The following is a 22,879-nucleotide window of genomic DNA, read 5'->3' on the forward strand; positions in this document are numbered from 1 at the left end:
GGCTGGAGTGCAGTGGCCGGATCTCAGCTCACTGCAAGCTCCGCCTCCCGGGTTCACGCCATTCTCCTGCCTCAGCCTCCCGAGTAGCTGGGACTACAGGCGCCCGCCACCTCGCCCGGCTAGTTTTTTGTATTTTTTAGTAGAGACGGGGTTTCACCGTGCCAGCCAGGATGGTCTCGATCTCCTGACCGCGTGATCCGCCCGTCTCGGCCTCCCAAAGTGCTGGGATTACAGGCTTGAGCCACCGCGCCCGGCCGGGAAATACTCTTAACCAAATGTTTCTACTACTGACGAAATGATTTACAATATTCAAATGACTATGTGTACTAAAAGAACAACTACGGTTACTCAGAATAACAGGAATTTATAAATTATAAACTAGACATCCTATACTAAAGGGAAAGTTTAGTAAATTATAGTACAGTAACATAGTATAATATGCAGCCATTCAAAGTGATAATTACACCAAAGAGTTGATAGGGGAAAGTTCCTCTTTCTAGAAGTATTCCAGCTAATAACTGCAGGAATCATCACCATTTACGATGTCTAGTGAAATAATAGATCCAGGCAATATGCATCAATGACTGATAACATCCTAAAAGAAAGAGAGACAGACAGACAACTCAATGCCACCTAAGAAATATTCTTTTTTTTTTTTTTTTTGAAATATTCTTGTCCAAAATTAATTACTGAATCTAACTAAGCACCTGGGTCTAAACTAAGTGTTTTTGGGAAATACAAGAAGACAGAGGAAAATGCTAAATGCTGCAATCCACAAAATCTAGAATACAGGGAACTCACAGGATAAGACAACAGTTTTTTCAACAAATACATGGCAAGGGAAAGCAAGACAGGGAGAGGAAACCCATAGATTAAAAGAGATTATTTAAACATATTAACCAAATGCAGTGTGTAAACTTTGTCTGGATACTGATGCAAACAAAAGAACTGTAAAAACCATTAATTTTTGGCAATTCAGGAAATAAGAACACTAACAGGACATTTTGTGAGACTGAGGTTTATCATTAGATTTTTAAGTGTGATAATGGTACTGTAGTTATGTTTTATTAAGAACCCTCATATTTCAGAATACATTATGAAATATTTACAGATGAACTGATGTAAGATGTGGGGTTTGTTTCAAATTAACCCATCCTGGGGATGAGGACAGCGGGACTGTATAGATGAGCCCAGTTTGGCCATGAGTGTATTATTGTTGAAAGTGGTGATGGAAATATTGAGCTCACTTTACCTCTCTTTCCACTTTTGTATATGCTTAAGACTTTGTATAATCAAAAACAAAATAGCCGGGCATGGTGGCTCACACCTGTAATCCCAACACTTTGGGAGGCCGAGGCAGGTGGATCACCTGAGGTCAGGAGTTCAAGACGAGCCTGACCAACGTGGTGAAACCCAATCTCTACTAAAATAATACAAAAAATTATCTGGGCCGGGTGGCACAGGCCTGTTATCCCAGCTGAGGCTGAGGCAGGAGAATCGCTTGAACCCAGGAGGCGGAGGTTGCAGTGAGCCGAGATCACGCCATTGCACTCCAGCCTGGGCAACAAGAGTGAAACTTTGCCTCAAAATAATTAAAAAAACAAAAACCAGAATTTTAAATGAAAATTTTCATGAACAAACACTGAAAACATAATACACAGAGTGATAAATGTAATGATTATGATTACGAAAAATGTTTGCATGCATTCAAGAACTTAAAAGGAGCTGGGTGCACTGGCTCACACCTGTAATCCTAGCACTTTGGGAGGCTGAGGTGAGCAGATTGCTTGAGGTCAGGAGTTCGAGACCAGCCTGGACAACATGGGGAAACCCCATCTCTACAAAAAATACAAATACTAGCTGGGCATTGTGGTGTGCACCTGTGGTCCCAGCTACTCAGGAGGCTGAGGTGGGAGGATTACCTGAGCCCTGGAGATAGAGGCTATAATGAGCTGCAATTGCACCACCACTGCACTCCAGTCTAAGTGACAGAGTGCACCCTGTCACCAAAAAAAAAAAAAAAAAAAAAAAACCTTAAAAAGGAAATATAATATGCAAAAATCAAAATAGCTGTAGTTGAGCATGTGGTTGATTTTTTCAGGAACAAAAGAGGATTATTTTTTAGCCTTAACCTAACTCCTGTGTAACTATTTAGGAAGCTTGGTGGAGGACTTAGTCATTTCTGCTAAACATTCTGAGACCCAGGCGGGCTGCAGGCCCCAGAGTGCTATACACATGGTCCTCGAGGCTGTGATCCTGAATCAGTTGGAAAGAGAAGAGCAGCCCCAGGAGGCAATCCCTGGTCCAGCCAGGGCCTTTCTGTTTTTCTTTTTAAACCTCAAATTGGCCCAACCCCAGCGCGGTGGCAGTATACGCCAGTCAGAGCCTCATGATGAACTTGATCACAGGTCACCTTTCAATCTGGGACAGGAACTTGGTTTCGAAGATGCCCCTGGTCCGGAGACGCTCTGAAATCTGCCCTCGGAAGAGGAGACCCTGCTTGGTCAGGTCGATCAGGATCTGCCGCACAATCTCCCCCAAGTACATCCCACTGGTCATTTTCTCGTATCTGTTTGGCGAAGAGGGATAAGGTTGGGGCAGACATGCAATGCAGAAGACCACATGATGTGAGAAGGCCAGGCTTTGGAACCACGCATGGGCGCTAAGCAAAAGTTAGTCCCTGGTCTTGGCCCCAAAGCCAATGCTCATTGGCTTTGTGTTACAAATCTGTTCCACTGGAGATTCTGCTCTGTGAGTTAACACATTGAAACTGTCTGCATGCACCAGGGGTGCTCAAAAGCATTAATTCCCTTCCTCCTTTCTATTGGGCTGTGAGCTCCAGGAGGGCCAAGATAGCAAGAGAGAAAAGGGGCCTCGTACTGACCAGGCACTCTGCACAGGATGTGTAATGGTGACACACATCATCATTAACAACAGTGACACAGAGGCAGACTCCCACTGCTTGCAGAGTCAAATGGAAAGCATTTATGTGCTGGGCTTGGGTTCTCTTCACTGCTCAAGACCTCATCAGTCTAAGGGATTAACACCAGAACAAACAAACAATGGTGGTTTCAAGACAAGTTCAAAGGTGCTGCCCCTTAAAACCTCAGTCCAAAAATGTGAGCCTTCAGTGGCTGCAGACACAACACTAATTAGAATGAACTGCCCCTTGGGAAGAGCCATGATACTCAGATGCCCCAACTTGGGATTCAGAGGGAAGGTCCCTTCTTTTTGGAGCAATCCCTGCTTCAGCTGGGCTTACCACAACTCACCTGCCTTCCAGTTACAAGACTGATGCCAAAGGGGAGAGAAACCACCAGGGCCAGTCTCGGTCTTTTCTGAGCCTCTTCCTAGACAACGTTCTCAGTTCAACAGTTCCCAAGGTGTCCATGGCCTAGGCATCCCCTCACATTTCCCATCTGCTCAAGCTCTCAACTTGGATAGCACCCCTAACAATAAATCTATGTTTCCCATTATTTTCTATATTAAGACATTGAGCTTAGTTTTAATAAAGACCATATGGCCTGCAAAACCTAAAACATTTACTATCTGTTCTTTTACAGAATAAGTGTGCCAACTCCTCTTCTAGGGGATAGGCCTGGGTTAATAATCAAGTTTTAGCATGTGATATCGTTTGGATTTATGTCTCCACCAAAATCTCAAGTTGAATTGCAATCCCCAGTATTGGAGGAGGGGCCTGCTGGGAGGTGACTGGATCATGGGGGCGGATTGCCCCCCTATTGTTCTGGTGATAGTGAGTGGGTTCTCACAAGATCTGGTTGTTTTAATAGTGTGTAACACCTCCCCCTTCACTCTTTCTTCCTCTTTCTCCAGCCATGTAAGACATGCCTGCTTCCCCTTCATGTTCTGCCATTATAGTAAGTTTCCTGAGGCCTCCCCAGCCATGCTTCCTGTACAGCCTGTGGAACTGTGAGCCAATTAAACCTCTTTTCTCCATAAATTACCCAGTCTCAGGTAGTTCTTTATAGCAACGGGAGAATGGACTAATATCACACGCCAGCTCTATCTCTGCTATCCCTTTCTCTCATAATAACAGAATGCAAGTGAAATCTACTCTAATTTATTTTTTAAACCATTCATTATTTTCAGTATTTTTCGTGTGGTTAGTTATTGGAATACACCTCACAAGTGATTGTGACCCATGGTAGGACATGACATCATGGTCGAGAATCAGCATTCTCATCCATCACAGGTGGCCACTTCCCGACTCCCAGAGAAGGTCACCAACCTAGTAGCCAGCTCTTGAAGGCCTGAAGATGTTGGCTTCTGAAAGAGACTTACTAAAAGCCCATCCCAAGAGGGGTCACTGAGTCACCATGCCCTTGGCGAATGAACATGCTGGCAGCCTCTGCCTCACTTCCAGAACCACCACTAGACCTTATGGGGCCTTATGGTAATTAGAAAAAGGGACTTTTCCCTTTTACCTGTTGCAAACTTGTCATAATATTTTTCTTTTGTTCCAATAGGTATTTCACTGACATTCGACAGCTGTAATAAGCAAACAAAGCTATGCTGTCTATGGTACCCCCTTAGGTCTCGTAGTGTTGTTCACTACACAACCCACATAAATGCACACATCCACCCTCTTCACCTCTGCTTGCCAGGATTCAAGGACCCCTCGTCCACCTCCGTGTCGTATCGGGTCCGGATGTCATCTATGCAGCCATTGTCTCCAAATCCTCCCCACTCTGTGTTGATGCACATCTTCCCTTCGTTCCCCTCCACCATCTCGATGTTCCTCATGTCCTCCATGTAGCACATGTTGCTGCCTGTTCCTAGAAGGAATTGTGAAAGAACATTAGTCTTCAAAGACACCACCAGGTTTTAGAAAGGCAGCAGAGTGCAGCAAATAAGAATTTAGGCTTGGAGTCAGATATGACTGGATGTGATTCCAGCTTTACAGTCATAGCTGGCTAACCTTGGGCAAGCATCTCATCTTTCACAGGCTCAGTTTCTTCATTTGTGAGAAGGAAATAATGGGTTTTATGAAGTGATATTTTTAAGTTTCCTTCCATGGTAAGCATTCAATAAATGGTAGCTGCCGACTTCATCATCATTATCATCATTACTGTTAAGCCATAGGCACACAAAGCTTCCAAGCAGTCGTAAAATTAGCAGTCAGAGCTGGAAGGGACCATGAGGAATCATCTAGTCTTGGATAAACAAATGCTTGGCATCTGTTAGCCACCCTCTTCTTCCTTGCCCATGACTTGGCCTCAGAACTATTCTCAGCACAGCAGTCCAGGCAAGTATTTTAGTCAATCAACAGGCCTCACCTCTTTGCCCTCCTATATCTAGCCCAATCCCTCCCACAGATGAAGAAACTCAAGTCAGACAGAATAAGCCACCTGCCCAAGCTCACAAAGCGGGTAAGAAAGAGTGAGAGGAAACCTCTCACCTGGCATGGGAGATAGCTCAGTACATCCCCAGCTGCTTGTTCCACCTGCTGCTTATATCCAGAAAGCCCAGATGATCAAATGGAACAACTTTTCTAGGTTCTATCATTACTTAGCCTGTGCCTGTCACCTGGAATGCCTTTCATCCCCATCTCCACCTGTTCCAATCCTACCCATTCTACCCCTGGTAGAGACAGCATCCCCCTAGAATCTACCCTCGGCCTTACTCACTGCCAGACTTCTCCCAAAGACCCCTAAAATCCCTGTATCAGGCCACTCCTTTCCCCTCTTCTAAGTTTCTTTCCAGCTCCTCTCCTTCCTGTGCACCCCGAGAAGCAGAAGAATTCAGAGAACAGAAGAGGTGCACATTGGAGCCAGAGTGAAAATCTACAATAGCTCCCTCAGCCCCAGGTCAAGAGGATCCAACTGTAGTCTCCTTCCCCCCATCACAATCGGCCCCAAGGCCCTAATTTAAAAATCTCTTCTTCCTGTGTCATTATCCTTCCTCAATAGAAAGGATGACCTTGGCTTAGGACTCTTAATGGAGAAAGAACTTGGTGACCTGGAATCGCAATTGTAACTTCATCTCTGCCTTGGGCAGAGCCTCTGTATAACGGGACAATGCCCACCCTCTCACATTGTTAAAAGGGAACCATCAACGGGTCCAGTGGGATTAGGCCAATGGGCCATGCCTGACCACTTACCTGCAATCAAGCCAATCTCACAATTAGGATCTTCATAGCCACAGGTCATCATGGTCCCCACTGTATCATTCACAACTGCAACGATGTCCAGGTCAAATTCCTAAAAAAACAAAAAAAACAAACAAACAAAAACCCAGCTCTACTATGAGTTGAATGTGCCAAACAGGCTTAGGAGGCACGTGTCATCCCCAGGCAGGCAGAGACCAGTCACAGGAACTGGGCAGAGGATAGCAGAGCAGAGGGGCCTGGGGAAGGCGGCAAGAGCAGGCATGAGCCTCAACACCACATCCTACGTTTCTCCTCTTGATGGCTTCCCTGAGCATGTCCACCACGTCCTCCCCTTCACAGTCAGTGGCCTTGAAACCTTTGGTCCACCCTATGAGTGTTCCCTGAAAGAAAGGAGGGGAAATTCATTTGAGCAAATGTTTGCTAGGACCACTGCACAACCTCAACATCCAACAGATGCAAGGCACTATAGTTGGCTGCTTGTCAAGTACATGTGCTTTTGACTCTGCCTCCCTCTCTACAGCCCTAACCCTGGGCACAGCAGCATCTACAGAGCACCACACTCAGGCAAGGCCTACCACTGAGTGGAAGCACTGCAGCAATTCATACTCGTCAAGGGTCAAATCATGTTCCCTGGCCATGATTACACAGAATAAAGGCCTACACAGTGATCCTACTTCTTTTTTGTTTGTTTTTTTTTTTTTTTTTGGAGACGGAGTTTCACTCTTGTTGCCCAGGCTGGAGTGCAATGGCGCAATCTCGGCTCACTACAACCTCCACCTCCCGGGTTCAAGTGATTCTCCTGCCTCAGCCTCCTGAGTAGCTGGGACTACAGGCATGCACCACCACGCCTGGCTAATTTTTGTATTTTTAGTAAAGATGAGGTTTCACCATGTTGGCCAGGTTGGTCTCGAACTCCTGACCTCAAGTGATCCGCCCGCCTCAGCCTCCCAAAGTGCTAGGATTATAGGGGTGAGCCAGTGCGCCTGGCCTGAAGGTAGTATTTTTAATTCTCAAAAGGAAGCCCAAAGTTACATTGTCAGCCTGAGGTAGGAGTTAGTCTAGCGCTGGACTCCATCACCTAGAAAGCCAGGGTGGGCTGAAGGCAGGCAGAGCTGGGGTGTCTAGACCTGGGACAGGAAAGGCAGTCAGAAAATCTGATGGCAGCACCATCAGCCCAGTGACTGGATGCCACCTCACCCTGAGGCCGTTAGCCCACAAGCCCCAGTCTCCCTCCTTCCCTCCATAGTTCTTGGGAAACTGGGCCCCTGGCTGGCTCCTTTCCGGTTGGTATGTGTACAACATTAGAGAGACACTCCCAACTGGGAAACCTCTCTTATTAATTTCAGTTACACAAAACTAATGTATTTTTTGATGTCTCTCTTTTTTTCTCCCCAGCCCTGGGTGTCTTTGCTTCTAGCTGCCCACGGGTCTCCCCTCCCTCTTCACTGTGTCTTCACGACACCTTCAGAGCTGCTGGGAGACAGGCCCAAAGGCCCAGTGTCCTGAGTCAGGAGCAGTAGCTGTGTCCTGGCGCCCAGTCAGGACCGCAGACAGCTGCACACGGCACCCTCCCGGATGGTGTATTAATTTTTAATGGCAGCAGCAATGCAGAAATGCATTAGTAGTGTAAAAAATTAAAATGTTACTGACAAGGATAGAGTTCCTTTCAACTCCCATCCTCCCAATCTGAGAGGTAACCTCTGCCATTAGTCGGATATTAATCCTTCCATAACTTTTCTTTTCCACTTACTAGTATTTTTTTTCTTTTTCCCCCCATTTCTTCTTTCAGGGGTGAAATTACACATATTTTTAAGTAAATAAATTCACACTCTGTGTGAACTACTGCAATTTTTTTTTCTAATTCAATAATGTATCTTCCAGACCCGTCCAGGCCATTTATATGGATCTACCACATTCCTTCACTGAGCAAAATATTCCTTGAATATAATTACATGAAAATAAAACCACGAAACACACCTATAAAACGAGTTCTATTTTTGTGATCATTTTCCAATGAGGAAACCAAGGAACAGGGAGATTAAATAACTTGCCCAAGGTCACATAGCCAATAAGCAGAGAAGCTAAGGGTAGGGGAAGGGGGACGAGGGAATCAGTGCTTAACGCGTACAGAAATTCAGATGGAAAAGAAAAAGTTTAAGAGATGGATGGTGGTGATGGCTGCACAAGAATGTGAATGTACATCATGCCATAGAAGTGTGTATTTAAAAAAATAGTTACAGTGGGAAATTTATGTTATGTATATTTTACCACAATAAGAAAATGGTACAAAAATAAAAGACTTTTTTTTTTCTGTTTTTGAGACTGAGTCTTCTCTGTCGCCCAGGCTGGAGTACAGTGGTGTAATCTCGGCTCACTGCAACCTCCACCTCCTGAGTGCTAGCGATTCTCCTGCCTCAGCCACCCAAATAGCTGAGATTACAGGCACCTGCCACCACGCCCAGCTAATTTTTGTATTTTTAGTAGAGATGGGGTTTCATCATGTTGGCCAGGCTGGTCTTGAACTCCTGACCTCAAGTGATCTGCCCGCCTCAGCCTCCCAAAGTGCTGGGATTACAGAAGTGAGCCACTGCTCCTGGCCCTGGACAAAATCTTAGTGCGTCTTTGGTGCTACCCTTATTGTTGTCCTGAGCTCTCTGGTTGACCTGCTGAGCTGACCAGAGTTCTCCCATACATTTAGGAAGCTGTATGCTGCTTTATGCCAGTCTTGGAAGCTGGGCTGATGACAATCTGTCAGAAAGACAGAGCTCCTCTCCACAAGCTGGTGAGTCTGTCTGTGAAGCGGAGGCCAGGGGTTGCAGAGAATTCACTGCCACGATGTCAGGCCCTGGTGACAGCGCACACTCCCTCACCACCATTACCAGCACTGGGTTCCTCTCGGCCTTTTCCAGGCTGAATTTCAATCCTATGCTGCCTCGAGAGTGAAGGATGATACTAGGATTTGAGGGCCTGCTAGGTGCCAGACACCATGCTATGCATTTTACACACACGAGCTCATTTAGTCCTCACCGTATTCCTCCATTTTCACCAACGGGGAAACCATGCCTCAGAGAAGTTAAATAATCTGCTCAAGGTTATTCAGATGGGGACAGTAGAGACAGGGCTGCAAAACAGGAGCCCACGGCCCCAGAGTCTGTGCTCTTGACCACTGTGTTTCCTGACCTTAGGAAGGACACTGCGCCTCTCTGTGTAGCCACATCTGGGCCTGCTCCCAAGCCCCTGAAGAAGGACATGTTCTTGCCCGGAGGTTTTCTGTGTGGGCACTGGCAGAGGCTGCAAACTGTCTCTCTCCGTCTGCAGAACAGACAGCTCTGCCCCAGCCTCATGCAAAGGCCCAGCCTCACTCGCCCACCGTCAGCACCAGGCCGAGGCCCCATGACCCACTGGAGCTCTGCGGAGTCTAAGAGCTCAGCCCAGTGTCTAGTCCCCACTTCTAAGCTCTACCTCTTGGTAAAGCTAGTTTACCAGAAAAACCGTGCAAAAAACACATATTGCTGACCTACCTGAGTCTTAGCTTTCCAGTTAAAAAACCTTTATTCATTACACATAAAGTTAAGCCTGGGTGATTTTTTGTTTTTACACACAGACACGCACACACACCACACACACACACACACACACACATTTAGAGGTGGGGTCTTACCATATCGCCTAGGCTGGTCTCAAACTCCTGGACTCAAGTGATCCTCCCACCTTGGCCTCCCACTGTGCTAGGATTACAGACATGAGCCACTGTACTTGGCCTGCTTGTTGTGTATGTTTTTGTTTTTGTTTTTGATAGAGATGGAGTCTCTGCTGCCCAAACTGGAGTGCAGTGGTGTGATCATAGCTCACTGGAACCTCAATCTCCTGGGCTCAGGTGATCCTCCCACCTCATCCTCTCGAGTAGCTGGGACCACAGGGACGTGCCACCATGCCTGGCTACGGTTTGTTTTGTTTTGCTTTGTTTTGTTTTTGAGACGGAGTCTCGCTCTGTCACCCAGGCTGGATGGAGTGCAGTGGCGCGATCTCGGCTCACTGCAAGCTCCGCCTCCCTGGTTCACGCCATTCTCCTGCCTCAGCCTCCCAAGTAGCCGGGACTAGAGGCGCCCGCTACCACACCCGGCTAATATTTTTTTATATTTTTAGTAGAGACGGGGTTTCACTGTGTTATCCAAGATGGTCTCCATCTCCTGACCTCGTGATCCACCTGCCTCGGCCTCCCAAAGTGCTGGGATTACAGGCGTGAGCCACCGTTCCTGGTCTGTTTGTTTGTTTTTTAAGACATGGGGGTCTCACTATGTTGCCCAGGCTGGTCTTGAACTCTCCTGGCCTTAAGCAATCCTTCCATGTCGACCTCCCAAAGTGCTAGGATTACAGAGATGTGCCACCACACCCGGACAACCCTGGGTGTTTTTACCCTAGAATTACAAGAAAGACTTTGTGATAAATGTCTCCATATTTATGAATTATCTATTAAAATGATAAACTATGATGTTCTTCAGTGTTGGCTAAAGTGGCCGTGTGATCAATTGCTTCTGAGATACTACTATTAGAAAATAAATGCATTTATTGCCAGACACGGTGACTCAAGCCTGTAATCCCAGCACTTTGAGAGGCTGAGGTGGGTGAATTACCTGAGGTCAGGAGTTCAAGACCAGCCTGGCCAACATGGCGAAACCCCGTCTCTACTAAAAATACAAAAGTTAGCTGGTGGTAGTGGTAGGTGCCTGTAATCCCAGCTACCTTGGGAGGCTGAGGCAGGAGAATCGCTTGAACCCAGGAGGCAGAGGTTGCAGTGAGCCGAGATCACGCCATTGCACTCCAGCCTGGGTGACAAGAACGCAACTCTGTCTCAAAAAAAAAAAAGAAAGAAAGAAAGAATGAAAGAAATGCATTTCTTGTGATGTACTGGCAAGCTTTCTTTCATCGGATGATAAAAACCCATTGTAATTCCGTGTTTACATGACTGTCCAGAAAGACATGGATCGTATTATTGCCCAATTGTTACAACTGGACTTCACTGGTCATTACCTCTTCCTCCCTCTCTCCATAGTATGATTCGACCTCTCTTTTAGTAGGAATATTATGTATGTGTCCCTTTATTGTATACTACTCTAAATCCTCTTGTGAATGGTCAATCTAAAAAATCGTGATAAATTGATTAAAAATTAAATTGTTGAAATTCTCTGTCATGTGTTCCCAGCTGCCCCGAACCCAAGATCCCTGTAAAAATGAAGGCTGGCTGGGAGTTAGCTGGAGATGGCCCCAGTAGAGGAAGGAAGCCCACTGGGCTGGCCATGAGTCTGGTGGGGCTGTCTTACCTTGTCAATGCTCATCTGCCTGCAGGGAAATGAGAACGTGAAGCCCAAAGGTAGGGAGGCTCCCTTGAGGCCCATGTAGTCCAGGAAGTCGGCGATGCACTGCACAATGTGGTCAAAGAGCTGCAGAGAGAGAGACAGCGGCATTCACACCGGGCGGACATTGATGCAGGGTGGCAGGCTGGCACCTCGGAGCCCAAAGGCCTTGCCTAGCACTTACCTCCTCACCAGTGCCCTGCATGATCTCCAGGGGGATGGCGAAGATCTTGTTGTACATTCGCACTGACCTCCGTCCACTTCTGATCTTCACCAGGAGGACCCGGAAGTTGGTTCCCCCAAGATCCAGGGCGAGAAACTTTCCTTTCTCTGTGATGGAGAAAGCAGCAGCTGCACTCCATGACAGGGACTCGTGTCGGGGCATTGGGAGGAAGAGGAGATGCTAGAGCAGAGCAGACCCAGGGCCTGCACTCCTGGGCCTCACAGACCAGAGGGTCGTGCGGGCCACCGTGCACAGTGACTGGGCCCTGGGCAGCATCTTGAGCCTGCGTGAGGCCAGGCTGCTTTCCTTGGCCTCCACTTCTGTGGTAAATGCCCAGGCACCACATACACTATCACCAGTGAAGTGCTGTGAAAAGAGGCCTGGCCTGGAGTCAAGGGACCTGGGGCTTCTGAGAAACGGCTTTTTTTCTTGAGCAAGAGAGGCAAGGTCCTTTCCTTCCACATCTGCAAAATGAGACTGAACCTCTGAAGGCTCTTTCAGCTTCACTGACTGACAGCCTTCTCTGGAGCCACAAGGAACGGTGCGGGGCATCCAGTCAAGGACGTGCATGATTCAGATACCCAAGGGGCCTCTGGCTGGGCACAGTGGCTCACGCCTATAATCCCAGCACTTTGGAAGTCCGAGGCGGGCGGATCAAGAGGTCAGGAGACCGAGACCATCCTGGCTAACACAGTGAAACCCCATCTCTACTAAAAATACAAAAAATTAGCTGGGCGTGGCGGCAGGCACCTGTAGTCTCAGCTACTTAGGAGGCTGAGGCAGGAGAATGGTGTGAATCCGGGAGGCGAAGCTTGCAGTGAGCCAAAATTGTGCCACTGCACTCCAGCCTAGGTGACAGAGTGAGACTCCTTCTCAAAATAAAAATAAAAATAAAAATAAAAATAAAAATAAAAATAAAATAGTGTCTTACTGCTCTCAGTTAAGAGATCCCAAGTATAGCTGTTAGACCTTGAGTAGCTCATCTTGCCTCCGTAAGAGTCAGTTATGGCATCCATAAAATGGGAACCATTCCCTCTTTGGCAACATTCCAAGTGGTTGTGGGGATGAAATGAAATAAAAGGTTCAAAAGCAAATTATAAGATGTAAAGCATTTTACTAAGGTCATTACTTCCAGAAGAGTCTCGTGAGATTCAAAGAGGTAAAATAATTTGTCTGAAGAACTGACTTCACTACTTAGTGGCTTCTTTTGGCTGAGCACCGAGGACCAGAAGGATCAAGGGTTGGAGAAGTTGGGGGCAGAAGTGATGAGAGGGAAAGGGAAGCCAGCCAAGCCACAGAAGAGAACAGAGCCAGAGAAGCAGCAGGAAGACAAGCCCAGGCAATCCCAGGCATCAGAAACAAAGTCCATGGGGTCAGGATCTGGGGGTCAGGGGTGCACTCATGTTCTCATCCACACACACGTAAGTGCGCACACATAACCTAATGTAGGTTTTCTGTGTTTTTTGTTTGTTTGTTTGTTTTGTTTTTTACTGCAAATGCCTTGGGTTAACCAAGGCCAACAGATGTAGAAAGAATACTAGCCTTCTACCTACTCCTGCCCTCCATTAGAGACGTGAACCTAAGTCTCTAAAAACCAAGAACCTCACTGGCTTTGAGGAGTTTTGACGGGAGCCCTGGATGGTTGTTCAGAGAGGGAGGCTGTGCTGGCCCACCTGTGCCGTCCGGCAGCCCGCAGACGTAGGTGGGCAGCATTCTGACCGTGGCCAGCCCGTGGCTCTTCTTCTTCAGCCCATACTCCAGCTCAGCCCGCATCTTGGCCTGCACGTCCACGAGCTGCTCTCGGGTCAGCCGGAACAAAGCCAGCACCTTGTCGATCTGCTTCCGCTGGGCCTGCACACGGGAGGCCACCGCAGTCACCATGGCGGCCCCCTTGGTGCTGCCACTCTCTGACAGGAGGAATCGGACATCACAGCTCGGGACCAGTTTCCTCACCACCTTGTGCAGGCGTTTTGGGTACCTGAAGCAGGGATGATGGCAAAACATTGAGCAATCTATAAAGGCCAGGCTCAGGCAAGACCCAGGGGCAGCAGTGACCTGGTCCCAGAGGGCCCTGCGGGTCCGGGGCTCAGCCCTTTATTTGCTGATGGTAGGGAGGGGAGGCGGTGACAGGACGGAGGGACTAAGAAGCTGGGGCAGTGGAAGGCACTTGGGAGGCTCAGGGATGTGCCTATTCTGTCAACGAACATTTCAACCAGTCTGTGCAGAATGTATTGGCTGAATCATTTCTGATTCAGAAGAAATGATTCATTCAAAGAAATGATTCTTTGGACAGAATCATTTCTGTCCAAAGGGAAGGATTTTCTTTCTTGGCTCTTTCCAGGGTGTAACCACTTGACTTCCAAGTCCACCCCTGGTAGCCAAAGGGGCTTTCATTCTCCTTCCTTTTGGAAAATTCCCATTTCCCTGTGTTTTCCTACCAGGACCCTTCCCATAAACTTGGCAACCTGTGCCATCTCTGTTTTTCCCTGTCTATGATTAGGTGTATCTTACTTCCCAGGCTTAACCACATAGTAGGTGTTCAGTAAATAATGGCTAGATGGAAGAATGAATGGAGAGATGAATGGGCGGGTGATGGATGGAAGGACATAGATACATGGATGGATGGCATTCCTAATTAGGCAACTGGCTTTAGCAGAATATTTCTTTAAGAGTAATCCCCAAAAGCAACCCAGCCAGCCGATGAATGTGGGCCCTGGATTCACCCTTTCCCTTGTAATCTCAGAACCAACAAGAGGGGCTGATGGTTCCAGACCCCAGAGAAGCAGTATAGTCCAGAAGACACTGGGGCCCTGCTCCAGGGAGACTCGTTGGTGGGGGCGTGGCTGGCAGGCGGCACTCACTGAGGGTGGATCTTGTAGAGGGTGCCGTCCACGCCCACCGTGGTCCGGAGCCGTTCCACCTTCTTGTTCTCCCGGAGGCGTGTCAGGATGGCCGCCAGGGCTGCTGCACAGAGGTTGGCCGAGCGGAAGGAAACGATGGTACAGACATGCTGGACGGCAATGCAGTCAGCCTCAGATGGCTCCAGGCCCAGGTCCACCAGGATCTCTCTTGTATTGGCAAGGCCTTCTTTATACCTGGCCAGGCAACAGGAATGAGCAGACCACACTTCTCCATCCCACTGGTATCCTCCCGGGCGAACAAGCTTCCCCACCTCTCAGGATTGTGAAAATTAACAGACAGGGCCATAGTAATAACATAAAAATAACAATATCAACATTGCTAGTAGCAGCTGCCACTAACTGAGCAGTCACCATGAGCCAGGTACTTGTCTAAGGATTTTACACGTATTAACTCCTTCAACGCTTACACAAATCCTGCGCGAGGCACCGTCATTACCCTATCGTACAGATGAGAGATGTGAGTGCAGAAAGGGTGAGTAACTTGCCCATGGCTGTACAGCTAGTAAGGGCTAGAGCCGAGATTTGAACTCAGCAGTTAGATTCTAGCACCCACACTTTTAATCACCCTGTGCTATGCTGACTTTCACAGAAATTCTGTCCCTGCCTAGTTCTGCATAGACATAGATGCTGTAGGTCAGTGCCACACGGCTGAGCTCAGAATCTAAACTGATCACAAAGTCAAGGCAATACCAGGGTTACTAAGCCTGAGAAGCAGGACCCTCAGATGTGCTGGACGGCAATGCAGTCACACAGGGGCCAGTCGCCTTCACCTGCAGCCTTCACCAGCCAGCTCCCCATGCGAGAGACCTGTGTGTAAGGCCTCAAATCACCACATTCAAAGCCAGTTCCTGATGGGAGCAGGTCAAGAAGGCTCTGCTATCACAGGAGTTCTGGACTTGGATTCCACACATGGGCTTAGTGTCCAAGGATGCCCTGATATTGTAAGCAAACTTGTGTGTGAATGTACATTTTCGGGGCTGAGGGTCTAGTTCTCAAAAGGATCTGTGATCCTAAAAATGTTACAAGTTACCACTTTAAGAAGAAGGCAGCAGAACATGGGAAGAGGGTGGCCCTCCGATATCAGAGTTCCTCACTGATGAAATCAACAAGAAGCGCTCATCTGGGTCACGGCAGAAATTGCTAACCCATCTGAAGCCATGACCAGATCTGAAATCCTCCTGGTGAAGGAGGAGGATCTAGTCCCTCCTGCTGTCCTACCACACCGAGCACCCCACACCTGGGCCTCCCATCCCAACTCTCCACGGAGCCAAGGCAGAGGGACTTGCTTACTTCTCCATGGCAGCCACGTGCCGTGTTTCAATCTTGCCCTTAGTGTGGAGAGCAGAAGATTTCTCACCGCCGAACAGGAGGCCAGCCTTGGCCATCTTCAGCAAGATAAGCCTGACAAGCTCCCCCAGGTACAGGCCACTGATCATCTTCTCAAACCTGCATGTTGGTGAACAGATCAGTGGACGAAGCCCGTTTGATTAAGCTGCATCATTTCCCAAAGACCAGGAGCCACTGCCCGCAGGCAGGAGCAGATGGGAGAGGGCTAAGCTAAGATTCCTCCCTCTCACAAAGTGCTGGATGGCAAGAACTTTTGTCTCAAATCACCCTGGCCATGGGTACCATTCTCACATCGAGCATAGGGACTCTCAATTTCATAGACTTTGGGTATTTTCCCAAAATCACTCAAACATGATGCGACAAGTCAAATTTCACACTCAGATGCTTCCCACTCCTACATCAAACTTCTGTCCAAGAGAGAAAGATTCTGTGCCTGTGAGACGGGCTTGGACAGCCCCAGAGAGGCTCTACAACAATGTGGATTTAAGATCCCCATGGCTACCTACAGCTTTACTCCAAGTCTGCACACCAACAATTCCTAATTGTTTCCCAGGCAAACTATTAAATATTATTATTGTTATTATTATCATCATCATCATCAGAGACAGGGTCTCGTTCTGTCACCCAGGCTAAAGTGCAGGGGTGCAATCATAGCTCACAACAGCCTCCAACTCCTGGCCTCAAGTGATCCTCCTGCCTCAGCCTCCCACAGGTGTGCACCACCACACCTGGCTAATTTTTTTTATTTTTGTAGAGGCAGGGTCTCATTATGTTGCCCAGGCTCATCTTAAACTCTTGGCCTCAAGTGTTTCTCCTGCTGTGGCCTCCCGAATCCCTGGAATTACAGATGAGAGCCACCGGACCAGGCCTAAATATAATGCTTATTTTCCAAACACAATAAGACCCAAAATCAAGAACAATCTATGTCATAATCTACCTTGTATAGTTCACTATAAAAAGTCTTAGAACAGGCCAGGTGCAGTGGCTCACGCCTGTAATTCCAGCCCTTTGGGAGGCTGAGGCGGGTGGATCACAAGGTCAAGAGTTCAAGACGAGCCTGGCCAATATGGTGAAACCCCGTTTCTACTAAAAATACAAAAAAATTAGCCAGGTGTGGTGGCGCATGCCTGTAATCCCAGCTACTCAGGAGGTTGAGGCAGGAGAATTGCTTGAACCCGGAAGGCAGAGGTAGCAGTGAGCCAAGATTGCATGACAGCACTCTAGCCTGGGCGACAGAGTGAGACTCCATCTCAAAAAAAAAAAAAAAAAAAAGTATTTGAACATTAAAAAAACAGAAGACAATCAAAAGAAATTTAGGGTGGATGTTAAGGAATATAATATATATATATACATATTTTTTGAGACAGGGTCTTGCTCTGTTGCCCAGGCTGGAGTGCAATGGTACAATCACGGCTCACTGCACCCTGGACCTTCCCAGGCTCAAGTGATCCTCCCACCTCAGTCTCCTGAGCGGTTGGAACTACAGGTATCTGTCATCACACCTGATTAATTTTTTTTTTTTTTATTTTTGTAGAGACTGGTCTCACTATGTTGCCCAAGCTGGTCTCAAACTCCAGGACTAAAGCAGTCCTCCCACCTCAGCCTCCTAAAGTGCTGGGATTACAGGCATGAGCCACCAGGCCTGGAAAGAATAGAATTTATTTTAAGTAAAATGGAAATGGGTGAAGATGATAAATTCAAAAAATGGACACCACGTCCTTGGCACATGACTGCTCTGGGTCACTAGAGCATGGGCATGTGCCTGGAGGAGGTGCCACCAAAGAGGAATGTGCTTCCTGGGTGGGCAGTTCTAGCGTTTGAATCACTCCTAGAAGGTGCTTGAAATTCACCCGCATGTCTTGACAAAATGACTGATTCCAGGGCTGGGGCTAGGAAAGTGTGACATGAGCCGGGAACATCTTACAGTGCCAGGAAATAAGGAAGTACTTAAAGAGTGATAGAACATGTCAAAAGGACACAGGAGCCAGCTTCAGGGGCTTCCTTTGCCCAAATCTGAAACAATTTGAGCATCAAAATAAAAATGGACAGCAAACATGGAGGGAAGGTCCTGCCAGAGCCCCCACCTGCTGAGTGATGAGGCCTCCGAGAAAGCAAGGCGGCCGGCAGACATGCGAACACAAGGAGTTCGGCTGCGCCTGCCTTCTCCTCGCTGCCCAGGTGTGTTCTGCGGCCACATGTCTGAGTGCTCTTATCTTCAGCGCCTTTTATGCACATACGTAACCCAGAAATACTGACTGAATTAGAATTAGGGTTATTAGGGTTATGACTTACGGAAATCTTTCAATGTCCTTGGCTCCTATTTCCTCATTTGTCAAATGAAACTGAAATACAAGCAATGCCTTAGAAATGTGTTGTAATGGGGCAGGGCATGGTGGCTCACGCCTGTAATCCCAGCACTTTGGGAGTCTGAGGCAGGAGGATTGCCTGAGCTCAGGAGTGCAAAACCAGCCTAGCCAACATGGCAAAACCCCAACTCCACAAAAAATACAAAAATCAGCCAGGCATGGTGGCGCGTGCCTGTAGTCCCAACTCCTCTGAATGCTGAGGTGGGAGGATTGCTTGAGCCTGGAAGGTGGAGGTTGCAGTGAGCCAAGATCGGGCCACCGCACTCTAGCCTGGGCTAGAGAGTGAGACCCCGTCTCAAAAAAAAAAAAAAAAAGAAAGAAAGTTGTGATGGATAGCTAGTCACAGCTGGAGAGCCTCCCAGGCAGCCAGGGGACCTGAGTGATTGGGCCCTGCCTGGTGCCGATGCCCAGATAACAGCAGAATGGAACTCACATTTGCTTTCCCGGGTTGAGAGAGCCGAGGTCCAGCTCCCTGTCGAACTCGGTGCGAATGTCCTCCAGGGCCCCATCGTCCCCGAAGGCCCCCCACTCTGTGTTGATGCACATCCTGCCCTCGTCGCCCTCCACCAGGTCAATGTTGCTCATGTCCTCCATGTAACACGCATTTGTGCCTGTTCCTGAACCAGGGATCAGAGAGAATATGCAGAGAGAAGGCTCCCAGCTGGGCACAGACAGAGAACTCTTGACGGCTGGGGAGTCCTCCTCAATGTACCACAAAGTGCTTTTCATGCCCTGGGGGCCGGCTCTCGCTGGGGGAAGCAGCTTGGGCAAGCCCCAAGCACATGGGGAAAACAGCTGACATGTCAAGTCTGCACTTCTCAGGGTGCTCAGGCTTTGCGGTTCTGAATGGAGTCAATTGTGAAGAAGTTCCCTGATGAATATGGATGAAAGCTGACGAAGCGCTCTTACAAGAGGATGATATATGAAGCTAATCTTGTAAATATTTTTTTCAGAAAATCACCAACCCTGGGTAATTTTGAAAATTCTTTCCCTAAGCTACTTAGCTTCCTCTCTATTTGGTACTAAAAATATTCTTTACTTATGGCGTGCCACTAATTGTTTCTAGCAGAAGCTGCATGCTTATCTTAGACAGTGATTAGCTACCACCTAAGAAAGCAACACTCCGTTATGCAAAACACAAAATCGCTCCAAGGAAATGCCTCAAACACTTGAGCGCTGGGGAATGACTGCAAGTGGGCACCATCTTTTTGGACTCTTTTGGGAGGATGGAAATGTTCTAAAATCAGATTGTGGTGATGGTTACAAAACTCTATGTTTACTACAAATCATTGAATCGTACACCTAAAATCGGAGGACTTTTATGCCTCAATAAAGCTATTTGAATTTTCGGGGGTTTTTTTCTTTTTTTTAGTATCTTTCCTTGGCTGATACTCTGGTGTGAGTATTTTAAATGCCAACATGGAAAATGAGAAATGTAGAAAAACAGAATGTAATGTTTGGAAAAAGCTTTTCTCAGAAATGCACAGACACTGTTTAGGCGTGGCCCCCCAATCTGTGGTTACCAGATGCAGCCACAGTGACAGACGGGTGCCATGACTGGCAAAGGCCTGATCCATCCCGAGGCTCCTGGAAACAGAAGGGCAGATGTCCCTCAGCTTTAAAGACCTGCCCTTCGGGAAAGCCAGGCTGAGGAGGGTCTTGAGGGACATTAAGAAAAAGCAATTCAGAAGAACTTTCCCCAGGAGGGGTAAAGGAATGGGAAAAGGAGAAGGGGATATTCGAGAACAACCTATAAGTCAGAGCCATTCAGCTTTACTGTACCCCAAATGCCTTCCCACACATTCCTCCAGCAGATCCCCTGGCTCTGGTGTGGATACCACCCACTGGACACCCCCACTGCACCACGACCTCCCGGTCCAGAGCTGCAGTGCACCTTGCCTGACAGTCCAGTGGCCTCTTGGATGGTCGCCCTGCTTCCACTCTTGTCCCCAGTAATTGATTATCCACACAGCAGCCAAAATGGGCTTTTAAAAAATGCACATCCGGCTTGGCGTGGTGGCTCATGGCTGTAATTCCAGCACTTTGGGAGACCAAGGTGGGTGAAATCACTTGAGGTCAGGAGATTGAGACCATTCTGGCCAACACAGTGAAACCCCATCTCTACTAAAAATACAAAAAATTAACCAGACGTGGTGGTGGGCACCTGTAATCCCAGCTACTTGAGAGGCTGAGGCAGGAGAATTGCTTGAGCCCAGGAGGCAGAGGTTGCAGTGAGCCGAGATTGCGCCACTGCACTCCAGCCTGGGCGACAGAGCAAGACTCCGTCTCAAATAAAAAAAATAAAATGGGCATCCATTTATCCATCCCCCACCCAGAGTTCCCCAGTGCCTTCCAGTCTCCCTCAGGGGATAAGCCGGTGACCTTACAGTGACTGTGTCCACATCCTGTGCAATCTGCCCTGTCTGTGCACTCCCTCTCGCTTGAATGGCCTCTGACTCTCAGCCTTCACTCACCTCATCCAGACACCACTTGGCTATTGGGTTCCCCCAGGACCCCCTCCCTGGACCCCTTCCCGTCTCCAAGCCTGTGGGTGTCCTCTTTCCTTTGCCAGGGACTCCTTACCCCCGGACCTCTACCTTGCCCCCTGGTTTGCATCACTGAGGTCCCGGCTCAAATGCCATCCCTCAGAGAGGCTTCCCTGACGCCTCATCTCACTCACAGTCACATCACTCTCTTTGGTGTCTTTTTTTCTTTTATCACGCTAACCACCACGTGAAATTATCTTAATAGTTTAGGCTCTCTGGGCCTCTCACCCACCTCCCCACTGAGAGTTCCCAGGGCATAGGAACTCCCCACTCAGAACCCAGTGCCAAGCCCAGGGCCCGGCACACAGCGGGTGCTCAGTAAACACTTGCTGAATGATGGATGAATGGATGAGTGAATGAATGAATTTTTCATGTCCCTATGTTGCTTCTCCTAAATAGTGTCAGTGCCCTTCCCACCGAATTCACTCATCCCCAACAGTCCCTTCTGCCGCACCCTCAAAACACCAGTCCAACTGAGTTACCGATGATGACACCAGCTTCGCAGTAGGGGTCGTCATAGGCACAGGTCATCATGGTCCCCACGGTGTCATTGACCAGGGCCAGGATGTCCACGTCCATGTCCTGCCGAACACAAGGCCAGAGGGCATCAGCGGGTGGGAAGGAGGTGTTTCCCTCCCTCCTTCCCCACAGAGGCAGCGGGCAGGGAAGGTGGCTGCTGAGACATCCCTAGATCCTGCCTGCTAGGCCTGTCTGAAGGAGGAAGGCCTCATCAAGGTTCAGGGTCTAGGAGAGAGAAAGAGCCAACGGGAGCTGAAGCGGGAGCCCGTCCTCCTGCTTTGCGGGTGAAGGCCTCTGCAGTGGAAATATGAGGGACAGGCCACCAAGACTCCAGCCCTTGCTTTTTGTTCTTGTTTTTTTTTAATTTAAAAAATTTTAGTTTTTAATCTACAGATAGGGTCTCATTATGTTGCCCAGGATAGAGTGTGATGGCTGCTCACAGGTACAAACATAGCACACCACAGCCTCAAACTCCTGGGCTCAAGTGATCCTCCTGCCTCAGCCTCCCGAGTAGCTGAGACTACAGGCACACATCACACCCAGGTTTCAGCCTTTGTCTGTGGGACCCTGGGAAGACATCGAGGAAAGCATGTTTATCCTGGGAGCAGTGGCATTTCCAGGAGAAAACACCAAAGTCCTCACCCACGGGGACATCTCAGCCAGCAGGCACAGACTCGGCCAAGTCCTCCCCATGTGTGGCTTGGTGACTTCCTGTCTGGATTTCCTGTTCTGCCAAGTCGGCTTGGCTTATTGCACCAACATCCCCCAAAGTTTAGAAGAACATTTTAAAATAAAATGAGAGCCAGGCATGTGGCTTTTGCCTATAGTCCCAGCTATGCAGGAGGCTGAGGTGGGAGGATCACTGGAGCCTAGGAATTTGAGGATGGAGTGCCAGGCACTACCAGCCTGGGCAACACAGCAGGACCTCATCGCTAAAAAAAAAAAAAAAAAAAAAAAGCAAAATGAAACCCATAAGGGAAAATGCAGGCTATAAAAGAATAAGATCCCAGCTTTAAAGAAAAAAAGACTGGAAGGCTATGCAGCAAAACATGCCTCTTGCTGTCAGGGTAACAAGCAATTTGGGTTTGTGTACTTTTCAGCTCAGCAAGGAGTGGGTCTTGCTTTTGCAGTAGTTTAAATTATTGTAAAATACATTCAACAAATAGGGATATTTAATGGACAGAGAGTGGACAGTGAAATACAGAACCAGCCTGGAAAGAATATGATCTTTTTGGCCTCAGAGAGGAGGGCGTGCAGGGCCTACACACAGCATTAGATCTAACCAAGACCTCCGGAAGAGGGCTGTGGCTGCTGGGGAGGCCCAGGGATGAGCTGGCCACCTTTCAATAGGGATTTGTGCAAGCCCCGCCTACCAAGGCTCTGTGGGTTCATCCAAGTTGGCCACATCTGTACTATAGTAGGACTTTTTCTAAGATCAATTCCTTCTCTGATTCTCCCTCCAGGCAGGCACCA

The 22,879-nt window shown here is 48.2% G+C and overlaps 1 protein-coding gene across 2 annotated transcripts in view; it reads right to left on the minus strand.

The window, feature by feature from the left end:
- Nucleotides 1–22,879, minus strand: part of HKDC1 (hexokinase domain containing 1) — a 47,756-nt gene that overhangs the window by 5,971 nt on the left and 18,906 nt on the right. For both annotated transcript variants that reach the window (XM_025396591.1, XM_025396592.1), the window contains 11 exons: nucleotides 21,370–21,469; nucleotides 18,775–18,958; nucleotides 15,919–16,074; nucleotides 14,569–14,802; nucleotides 13,381–13,685; nucleotides 11,669–11,814; nucleotides 11,452–11,571; nucleotides 6,415–6,510; nucleotides 6,122–6,221; nucleotides 4,613–4,796; nucleotides 2,414–2,569 (listed from right to left, as the gene is read on the minus strand). In XM_025396591.1, the coding sequence (XP_025252376.1) occupies nucleotides 2,414–2,569; nucleotides 4,613–4,796; nucleotides 6,122–6,221; nucleotides 6,415–6,510; nucleotides 11,452–11,571; nucleotides 11,669–11,814; nucleotides 13,381–13,685; nucleotides 14,569–14,802; nucleotides 15,919–16,074; nucleotides 18,775–18,958; nucleotides 21,370–21,469 (1,781 nt within the window). The remainder of the gene's footprint in view (nucleotides 1–2,413; nucleotides 2,570–4,612; nucleotides 4,797–6,121; nucleotides 6,222–6,414; nucleotides 6,511–11,451; nucleotides 11,572–11,668; nucleotides 11,815–13,380; nucleotides 13,686–14,568; nucleotides 14,803–15,918; nucleotides 16,075–18,774; nucleotides 18,959–21,369; nucleotides 21,470–22,879) is intronic.

This window comes from Theropithecus gelada, chromosome 9, assembly GCF_003255815.1.
Source record: "Theropithecus gelada isolate Dixy chromosome 9, Tgel_1.0, whole genome shotgun sequence".
NCBI lineage: Eukaryota > Metazoa > Chordata > Mammalia > Primates > Cercopithecidae > Theropithecus > Theropithecus gelada.